This window comes from Camarhynchus parvulus, unplaced genomic scaffold (genome assembly GCF_901933205.1).
Source record: "Camarhynchus parvulus unplaced genomic scaffold, STF_HiC, whole genome shotgun sequence".
Classification (NCBI taxonomy): domain Eukaryota; kingdom Metazoa; phylum Chordata; class Aves; order Passeriformes; family Thraupidae; genus Camarhynchus; species Camarhynchus parvulus.
Genome location: NW_022148457.1, coordinates 85,633 through 96,211, shown reverse-complemented (window position 1 = coordinate 96,211; position 10,579 = coordinate 85,633). Strand labels below are relative to the sequence as shown.

Below are 10,579 nucleotides of genomic sequence, written 5' to 3'. Positions count from 1 at the left end.
ATGGGCACAATGTGGTGTGGGGGGACCTGTCCCTCTCTGTGTCCCCATGTCCCCTTGGCCACCTGTCCCCAGGTGTCCAATAGCCGTGTCCCCATGTCCTGCCTGTCCCCATGTCCCCATGTCCTGTGTCCCCCGATGTCCCTATGTCCTGTGACCCCCTGTCCCCATGTCCCCGTGTCCCCATGTCCTGTGTCCCTTTGTCCTCCCTGTCCCCATGTCCCTTGTCACCATGTCCCCCCCGTGTCTGTGTCCTGTGTCCCAAAGTGTCCCCATGTCCTGTGTCCCGATGTCCCCAATGTCCTCCCTGTCCCCATGTCCCCCCCGTGTCCATCCCGTTCCCATCCCGATCCCCTCCCCGCTCTCCCCGCTCCCTCCCTGGCTCCTGCCCCGGTTCCTCTCCCGGTTCCTCCGCCCGTCTGTCCCCGCTCCCGCTCCCGACCCTTTCCCGACCCCTCCTCGTCCCCCCCGCTCCTCTCTCGGTTCCTCCTCCGGTCCAGCCCCTTCTCGACCCGTCCCCGGTCCCTCCTCCGCTCCATTTCCATCCATCCCCGTTCCCATCTCGACCCATCCCCGGTCCCTCCCCGGTCCATTCCTCTCCCCCTCCATCCCCCGGTCCCTCCCCACCCATTCCCCGGTTTTTGCCCGGCCCTTTCGCCGTCTCTCTCCGGTCCATCCTCACTCCATCCTCATCCATTCCTCGGTCCCTCTCCGGTCCCTTCTCCGGTCCATTTCCATCCCCGCTCCATCCTCGGTCCATCCCCGCTCCATCCCCAGTCCCCGCTCCATCCCACCCCGCTCCATCGCCGCTCCATCCCCAGTCCCCGCTCCATCCCTCTCTCCATCCCTCTCCGGTCCCTCCCCCGGTCCATTCCTCTCCCCGCTCTATCCCTGCTCTATCCCCGGTCCCTCCCCGGTCCCTCCCCGCTCCATCCCCGCTCCATCCCTCTCCCCATCCATCCCTGGTCCCTCTCCCCGTCCCTCCCCGCTCCATGCACCTCCCTCTCCATCCCTCCCCGCTCCATCCCCATCCCTCCTCGGTCCCTCCCGGTCCCTCCTCATCCCTCCCCATCCCTCTCGGTCCCTCCCCATCCCTCCCCGTCCCTCCCCGCTCTATGCCCATCCCTCCCGGTCCCTCTCCATCCCTCTCCGTCCCTCCCGGTCCCTCCCCATCGCTGTCGGTCCATCCCCGGTCCCTCCCCATCCCTCCCTCCCCATCCCGGTCCCTCCCCGCTCCATCCCCATCCCTCTCCGATCCATCCCCGGTCCCTCTCTCCCCATCCCGGTCCATCCCCGGTCCCTCTCTCCCCATCCCGGTCCACCCCAGTCCCTCCCCGCTCTATCCCCATCCCTCCCGGTCCCTCCCCATTCCTCCCTCCCTCCCCATCCCGGTTCCTCCCCGCTCCATCCTCATCCCTCTCCGATCCATCCCCATCCCTCCCGGTTCCTCCCTCCCCATCCCAGTCCATCCCAGTCCATCCCAGTCCATCCCAGTCCCTCTCCGGACCCTCCCCATCCCTCCCTCCCCATCCCAGTCCATCCCAGTCCATCCCCATCCCAGTCCCTCCCCATCCCTCCCTCCCCGGTCCATCCCCATCCCTCTCCGGTCCTTCCCTCCCCATCCCAGTCCATCCCAGTCCATCCCAGTCCCTCCCCATCCCAGTCCATCCCAGTCCACCCCAGTCCATCCCAGTCCCTCTCCGGACCCTCCCCATCCCTCCCTCCCCATCCCAGTCCATCCCAGTCCATCCCAGTCCACCCCAGTCCCTCTCCGGACCCTCCCCATCCCTCCCTCCCCATCCCAGTCCATCCCAGTCCATCCCAGTCCATCCCAGTCCATCCCAGTCCATCCCAGTCCCTCCCCATCCCTCCCTCCCCGGTCCATCCCCATCCCTCTCCGGTCCCTCCCTCCCCATCCCGGTCCCTCCCCGGTCCCTCCCCGTCCCCCCCCCGCCCCTCGGGGCTCCCTCCCCGTGCCCGTCCCGCGGATCCTCGCCGTGCCCGGTGCCAGAGCAGCGGCGGCGGCCATGGGCAAGGACTATTACCGCACGCTGGGGCTGGCCCGGGGCGCCTCGGCCGCCGACATCCGCCGCGCGTACCGGCGGCAGGCGCTGCGCTGCCACCCGGACAAGGACCGCTCCCCGGGCGCCGAGCAGCGCTTCAAGGAGGTGGCCGAGGCCTACGACGTGCTCAGCGACCCCAAAAAACGGGAGATCTTCGACAAGTACGGGGAGGAGGGTGAGCGGCGGCAGGGCAGGGGGCTGGGGGCAACGGGAGGGGTGAGGGGGTGGGTGGGGAGGGGGTCTGGGGGTGGGTGGGGAGGGGGTCTGGGGGGCACGGGAAGGGGTAGGGGGCAGGTGGAGACGGGGGCTGGGGGGCACGGGAGGGGCAAGGAGGGGCGAGGGGGTCTGGGGTAGATGGGGAGGGGGTCTGGGGCGGGTGGGGAAGGGGTCTGGGGGGTACAGGAGGGTCAGTGAGGGGCAGGCGGGGGGTTATGGGACATGGGAAGGGGTCGGGGGCAGATGGGGAGGGGGTCTGGGGGGCGCGGGAGGGGCAGTGAGGGGGTCAGGGGGTTCTGGGTTAGGTGGGGAGGGGGTCAGGGGGGCACGGGAGGGGCAGTGAGGGGGTCGGGGGGTCCTGGGTTAGGTGGGGGAGGGGGTCAGAGGGGGTGTGGAGAGGGCAGGTGGGGGGTGAGGGTGGGGGGCTGGAGGGGAGATTGGGGGGGAGAGTGAGGGGTTGGGGGCTTGGGGGTGACAGGCAGGCAGGTGGGGGGGACGGGTGACAGGGCCAGGTGAGGGGGACAGGTGAGGGGGAAAGGTGAGAGGGACAGGTGACAGGGACAGGGGGGTGAGGACAGGTGAGAGGGGGCAGGGGGTGAGGACAAGTGAGGGGACAGGTGAGGGGGACAGGGCCAGGTGACAGGGACAGGTGCCAGGGCCAGGGGGTGAGGACAAGTGAGAGGGGGCAGGGGGTGAGGACAAGTGAGGGGGGACAGATGAGGGGACAGGGCCAGGTGACAGGGACAGATGACAGGGCCAGGTGAGGGGACAGGTGCCAGGGCCAGGTGAGGGGACAGGTGCCAGGGCCAGGTGCCGGCGCCAGGCTCAGGGTTGCGTTGGGCACCCACAGCAGGGTGGGCTCAGCCCGAGGGTGGCACCGAGAGGGGCGCACGGGGAGGGGGCTCCGGGCCCCCCGCGTGTCCGGCAGTGCCCGGGGGACGCCGGCAGGGCGCCGGGGCGGTGCCGGGGGGGCGGCGCTGGAGCCGGCTGGGCCTGTTGGGGCCCGTCCGGGGCCGTCAGCGGCGTCGGCGCCACGGGCAGAACCGGTTCGCCGCGGTTGCCCACGCCCTGGCCCTGCCCCACGCCCTGCCCTGCCCTGCCCGCGGCTCTCCCCGCGGCCGGGGGGCGGGGGGGCACCTCGGCCAGCACCCCCTTGCCAACCCCCGCCCCCCCCCGAAATCCGCCAGGGCTGAAAGGGGAGCCCCCACCCCCGGGCCGGGGGGCTCCAACGGGCCCACCTTCACCTACACGTTCCGCGGCGACCCGCACGCCATGTTCGCCGAGTTCTTCGACGGGCGCAACCCCTTCGACACCTTCTTCGTGCAGCGCAACGGCGACGATGAGGACGGCGACGAGGCCTTCAACACCTTCCACGTGGGCGGCCTCGGCAGCGTCAGCTTCCCGCGGGGCCGGGGCGGCGAGGGCCGCAAGCAGGACCCCCCCGTGCTGCACGAGCTGCGCGTGTCGCTGGAGGAGATCTACAGCGGCTGCACCAAGAAGATGAAGATCTCCCACAAGCGCCTGGGCCCCGACGGGAAGACGGTGAGGAACGAGGACAAGATCCTGACCATCGAGGTGAAGAAGGGCTGGAAGGAGGGCACCAAGATCACCTTCCCCAAGGAGGGCGACCAGACGCCCAACAACATCCCGGCCGACGTGGTGTTCGTGCTCAAGGACAAGCCGCACGACGTGTTCCGCCGCGACGGCTCCGACATCGTCTACCCGGCCAGGATCAGCCTGCGCGAGGTCGGCGGGGACGGCACGGGGGGGTCAGGGACATCAGGGTGGGTGGGACTGGTGGGGACATCAGGGTGGGTGGGACTGGTGGGGCATTGGAGATGGTTTGGTCTTCGTGGGGACATCAGGGTGGGTGGGACTGGTGGGGACATCAGGGTGGGCTTGGTGGGACATTGGAGATGGGGTGGTCTTGGTGGGGATGTTGGAGATGGAGTGGGCTTGGTGGGGACATCAGGATGAGTGACAGTGGGGGACATTGAGGGTGGGTGGCAGTGGGGACATTGGAGATGGGGTGGTCTTGGTGGGCACATCAGGGGGTGGGTGGGATTGGTGGGACATTGGAGATGGTTTAGTCTTGGTGGGGATGTTGGAGATGGGTGGGCTTGGTGGGGACATCAGGGGGTGGGTGGGCTTGGTGGGACATTGGAGACGGTTTGGTCTTGGTGGGGATGTTGGAGATGAGGTGGTCTTGGTGGAACATCAGGACTGGGTGGATTGGTGGGGACGTTGGAGATGGGTGGCAGTGGGGACATTGGAGATGGGGTGGGATTGGTAGGGACGTCAAGGGCTGGATGGGCTTGGTGGGACATTGGAGATGGGGTGGTCTTGGTGGGGATGTTGGAGATGGGTGGGCTTGGTGGGGATGTTGGAGATGGGTGGGCTTGGTGGGGACATCAGGGTGGGTGGGCTTGGTGGGACATTGGAGATGGGGGTGGATCGGTGGGGACATCAGGGTGGGTGGGACTGGTGGGGACATCAGGGTGGGCTTGGTGGGACATTGGAGATGGGGTGGGATTGGTGGGGACATCAGGGTGGGTGGGATTGGTGGGGATGTTGGAGATGGTTTGGTCTTGGTGGGGATGTTGGAGATGGGGTGGGACAGGTGGGGACATCAGGGTGGGTGGGATTGCAGACATCATGGTGTGGGTGGGCTTGGGGAGGACCTTGGAAATGGGGTGGTCTTGGTGGGGACATCAGGGGTGGGTGGGCTTGGTGGGACATTGGAGATGGTTTGGTCTTGGTGGGGAAGTTGGAGATGAGGTGGTCTTGGTGGAACATCAGGACTGGGTGGATTGGTGGGGACGTTGGAGATGGGTGGCAGTGGGGGACATTGGAGATGGGGTGGGATTGGTGGGGACATTGGAGATGGTTTGGTCTTGGGGCGGATGTTGGAGATGGGTGGTCTTGGTGGGGACATCAGGGGGTGGGTGGGACTGGTGGGGACATCATGGGTGGGCTTGGTGGGACATTGGAGATGGGGTGGTCTTGGTGGGGACATCGGGGTGGGTGGGCTTGGTGGGACATTGGAAATGGGGTGGGCTTGGTGGGGATGTTGGAGATGGGGTGGTCTTGGTGGGGACATCAGGGTTGGGTGGGTGGTCTTGGTGGGGACATCAGGGTTGGGTGGTCTTTGGGGACATCAAGGGTGGGTGGTGGTGGGGACACGCGGTCTGGGGTGGTCTTGGTGGGACATTGGGGTGGGCTGGTCTTGGTGGGGACAGAAGGTGGGGACATCGCGGGTGGGTCAGCCTGGGGTGGGGGGACACGATGGGTGGTCACTCGGGGGGGTGGCAGGACACGATGGATGGACAGGGGGTCACTCTGGGGTCACTCTGGGGGTCACTGAGGGGTCACTGAGGGGTCACTCCAGGGGTTACTCTGGTGTCACTCTGGGTAGTGACAGGACATTATGGGGGGTTACTCTGGGGTCACTTTGGGTCACTGTGGAGGTCACTGTGGGGTCATTCTGGGGGTCACTCTGGGGTCACCCCAAGGGTCACTCTGGGGTCACTCTGGGGGTCATTCTGGGGGTCACTCTGGGGTCACCCCAAGGGTCACTCTGGGCAGTGGGGCCATGCTGGGGGTGCCCCTTGGCCCAGCACTGACGTGTCCCCCGTGTCCCCTGTCGGTGACCTGTCCCCATGTGCCCCATGTCCCCTGTCCCTGACCTGTCCCCCTGTGTCCCCTGTGTCCCTGACCTGTCCCTGTGTCCCCCCTGTCCCCTGTGTCCCCCTGTGTCCCCTGTGTCCCTGTGTCCCCTGTCCCTGGCCTGTCCCCATGTCCCTAACATGTCCCAATATCCCCGTGTCCCTGACGTGTCCCCTGTCCCTGACCTGTCCTTGACCTGTCCATCGTGTCCCTTGTCCCTGTGTCCCTGATGTGTCCCTGTGTTCCAGGATGTGGAACAGCCCCATGTGCCCCCCATGTCCCTGACGTGTCCCTGACGTGTCCCTGATGTGTCCCCATGTCCCCATGTCCCTCTGTCCCTGACCTGTCCCCATGTCCCTGACCTGTCCCTCTGTCCCTCTGTCCCTAACCTGTCCCGATGTCCCCAATGTCCCCAGGCTCTGTGTGGCTGCACGGTGACTGTCCCCACCCTCGATGGCTGCTCCTTGCCCATGGTGTTCCAGGACGTGGAACATCCCCATGTCCCTGACCTGTCCCCATGTCCCTCATGTCACTGATGTGTCCCTGACGTGTCCCCTCAATGTCCCCAGTGTCCCCAGGCTCTGTGTGGCTGCACGGTGACCGTGCCCACCCTGGACGGCCGCTCCATGCCCATGGTGTTCCAGGACGTGGAATGTCCCCATATCCCTGTGTCCCCATGTCCCCATGTGCCTGTGTCCCTGACCTGTCCCCAATGTCCCCATGTCCCTGCAGGCTCTGTGTGGCTGCACGGTGACCGTGCCCACCCTGGACGGCCGCTCCATGCCCATGGTGTTCCAGGACGTGGAATGTCCCCATGTCCCTGATGTGTCCCCATGTCCCTCATGTCCCCTGTCCCTAACCTGTCCCAATGTCCCCAATGTCCCCGCAGCTCTGTGTGGCTGCACGGTGACCGTGCCCCACCCTGGACGGCCGCTCCATGCCCATGGTGTTCCAGGACGTGGAATGTCCCCCATGTCCCTGATGTGTCCCCATGTCCCTAACCTGTCCCCAATGTCCCTACGGTGATGTCCCACCCTGGACGGCGCTCCATGCCCATGTGTGTTCCAGGGCGTGCTCACCGGCCCCCCCGTTCGGGCCAGGGGCTGCCACTGCCCATGGTGTTCCAGGTCATGGAATTCCCAGTCCCGGATGCGCCCCCTCAAACCCCTATGAGCAATCCTGCCCCCATACGGGCCCCAAACCCCCGATGGCCCGGACTGGGGGCCCTGGGCCCGGCGCGGGCTGTCCCTCCTCCTCCTCTCCTCCTCCCCGTGGGCTGGGGTTCCTTGTCCCTGTTGAGGTTTGGGGTCACCTCACCCATCCCAAGGGGTTTGGGGTGTCCCTGTCCCCGATCTCAGGGGGGTTTGGGGTCACCCCACTGTCCTGGAGGGTTTTGGGGTCACCCCGTGTCGCCGGGGGTTTGGGGTGTCCCTGTCCCCGATCTCAGGGGGGTTTGGGGTCACCCCACTGTTCCGGGGATTTTGGGGTGTCCTTGTCCCCGATCTCAGGGGGGTTTGGGGTCACCTCACTGTCCTGGAGGGTTTTGGGGTCACCTCACCCATCCCGGGGGTTTTGGGGTATCCTTGTCCTCGATCTCAGGGGGGTTTGGGGTCACTCCGTGTCCTGGAGGGTTTTGGGGTGTCCTTGTCACCAATCTCAGACGGTTTTTGGGGTCACCCCACTGTCCCGGGGGTTTTGGGGTGTCCCTGTCCCCGATCTCAGGGGGGTTTGGGGTCACCTCACTGTCCTGGAGGGTTTTGGGGTCACCCTGTGTCCCGGGGCTTTTGGGGTGTCCTTGTCACCAATCTCAGGCGGTTTTGGGGTCACCCCACTGTTCCAGGGGTTTGGGGTGTCCCTTGTTACCGATCTCAGGGGTTTTGGGGTCACCCCACTGTCCTCCGGGGTTTTGGGGTGTCCTTGTCCCCGATCTCAGGGGGGTTTGGGGTCACTCCGTGTCCTGGAGGGTTTTGGGGTGTCCTTGTCACCAATCTCAGGCGGTTTTTGGGGTCACCCCACTGTCCCGGGGGTTTTGGGGTGTCCCTGTCCCCGATCTCAGGGGGGTTTGGGGTCACCTCACTGTCCTGGAGGGTTTTGGGGTCACCCTGTGTCCCGGGGCTTTTGGGGTGTCCTTGTCACCAATCTCAGACGGTTTTTGGGGTCACCCCACTGTTCCGGGGATTTTGGGGTGTCCTTGTCACCGATCTCAGGGGGTTTTGGGGTCTCCCCACTGTCCTGGAGGGTTTTGGGGTCACCTCACCCATCCCGGGGGTTTTGGGGTGTCCTTGTCCTCGATCTCAGGGGTGTTTGGGGTCACTCCGTGTCCTGGAGGGTTTTGGGGTGTCCTTGTCACCAATCTCAGACGGTTTTTGGGGTCACCCCACTGTCCCCGGGGCTTCGGGGTGCTCTTGTCCCCGATCTCAGGGGGCTTTGGGGTCTCTCCACTGTCTCAGGGGGTTTTGGGGTCACCCCGTGTCTCAGGGGGTTTTGGGGTGTCCCTGTCCCCGATCTCAGGGGGGTTTTGGGGTCACCCCGTGTCTCAGGGGGTTTTGGGGTGTCCTTGTCCCCAATCTCAGGCGGTTTTGGGGTGCTCTTGTCCCCTGTCTCAGACCTCCAAGGGGTTTTGGGGTCACCCCACTGTCCCGGGGCTTTTGGGGTCACCCCACTGTCTCAGGGGGGTTTTGGGGTGTCCCTGTCCCCTGTCTCAGACCTCCAAGGGGTTTTGGGGTCACCCCACTGTCCCGGGGCTTTTGGGGTGCTCTTGTCTCCAGTCTCAGAGCTCGGAGGGGTTTTGGGGTCTCTCCACTGTCTCAAGGGGGTTTTGGGGTCTCTCCACTGTATCAGGGGGGTTTTGGGGTGTCGCTGTCTCCAATCTCAGAGCTCGGAGGGGTTTTGGGGTCACCTCACCCATCCCAAGGGGTTTGGGGTGTCCCTGTCCCCGATCTCAGGGGGGTTTTGGGGTCACCCCGTGTCCTGGGGGGTTTTGGGGTGTCCTTGTCCCCGATCTCACAGGGATTTTGGGGTCTCCCCACTGTCTCAGGGAGTTTTGGGGTGTCCTTGTCCCCCCCATTTTGGGGGTCCCCATGTGTCCTTCAGCCCCAATTTAGGGGTCCCCACTTCCCCGCCATTTTGGGGGTCTTGAGGTGTCCTCGACCCACCCGGATTTTGGGGTCCCCGGGTGGCCTTGAACCCCCCAATTTTGGGGGTCTCTGGGTGTCTCTGTTCCCCCAATTTTGGGGGTCCCCCTGTGTGTTTCTCCCCCAATTCCGGGGGTCTTGGGGTGTCCTTGACCCCCCATTTTGGGGTCCCCAGGTGTCCTTCACCCCCAATTTTGGGGGTCCCCAGGTATCTCTGCCCCCCCATCATTTTGGGGGTCCCCCGGTGCCCTCACTCCCAATTTTGGGGTCCCCGCTCCTTGTCCCCTCCAATTTGCCCCCCTCCCCCTCCCCCATTTGGGGGCTTATTTGGGGGGGGTCCCCAGGTGTCCTTCCCCCTTTTTGGGGTGGGGTCCCAAACCGGGGGGCCCCCCCGGGGGGGGGGGGTGGGGGGGCCGCGGGCGGCTCGGGGTGGGGATTGGGGCCCGGGAGGGCGTGAGGGTCTCGGGGGCCTCGGGTTGGGGGACCCCAAAGGGGCAGTCCCCCCAGCGGGTCTGGTTTTATTTGGGGGGGGGGGGTGGGGGTCCACATTTCTGTGCCCCAAAATCACCCTTAGGGACCCCCCACCAAAAATGGGGGCCTGGCCCCCAAAATGGGGTCTGGGACCCTAAATGGGGTCTGGGACCCCTCCCCCAAAATGGGGTTTGGGATCTGAAATGGGGTCTGAGACCCCTCCCCAAAATGGGGTTTGGGATCTGAAATGGGGTCTGGGACCCCTCCCCAAATAGGGGTTGATAACCCCCAAAATGGGGGCATGGAGACCCCTCCCCAAATGGGGTTTGGGATCTGAAATGGGGTCTTAGGGACCCCTCCCCAAATAGGGGTTGATAACCCCCCAAAATGGGGGCATGGAGACCCCTCCCCAAATGGGGTTTGTGACACTAAATTGGGTCTGAGACCCCTCCCCAAATGGAATCTGTGACCCCAAATGGGGTTTGGGACCCTAAATTGGGTTTGGGACCCCTCCCCAAAATGGGGTTTGGGATTCGAAATTGGGTTTGGGACCCTCCCCAAATGGGGTTTGGGACCCTAAATGGGGTCTGAGACCCCTCCCCAAATAGGGGCTGATAACCCCCCAAAATGGGGATATGGAGACCCCTCCCCAAAATGGAATTTAGGACACTAAATGGGGTCTGGGACCCCTCCCCAAATGGGGTCTGCGCCCACTTTGGGGTCTGTCCCCACCCCCTCCCCAAATGGGGTCTGCGACCCTAAATCGGGGTGGGACCCCTCCCCAAATGGGATTTGGGACCCCAAATGGGGTCTGGGACCCCTCCCCAAATAGGGTTTGCAACCCTAAATGGGGTTTGGGACCCCAAATGGGGTCTGAGACCTCTCCCCAGTGGGCTTTGGGACCCCTCCCCAAATGGGGGCTGTGCCCCTATTTCGAGTCTGGGACCCCTCCCCAGTGACCCCCAGGGGTTTGTTCCTTCCCCCCCTCCCCAAATGGGGGCTGGGACCCTAACTCCGTGTCCCCAGGTGTGC

General features: G+C 65.2%; 1 protein-coding gene across 1 annotated transcript; it reads left to right on the top strand.

Annotated features, from left to right (window-relative positions):
* The first annotated feature begins 1,958 nt into the window (after positions 1–1,958).
* On the top strand, positions 1,959–6,852 carry LOC115916783 (dnaJ homolog subfamily B member 1-like). The gene is made up of 5 exons (XM_030970520.1): positions 1,959–2,221; positions 3,464–4,022; positions 6,521–6,589; positions 6,675–6,743; positions 6,832–6,852. Exons 1-5 carry the CDS (start codon positions 2,025–2,027, stop codon positions 6,850–6,852), a joined length of 915 nt encoding a protein of 304 aa, XP_030826380.1. The 5' UTR covers positions 1,959–2,024.
* Positions 6,853–10,579: the final 3,727 nt, after the last annotated feature.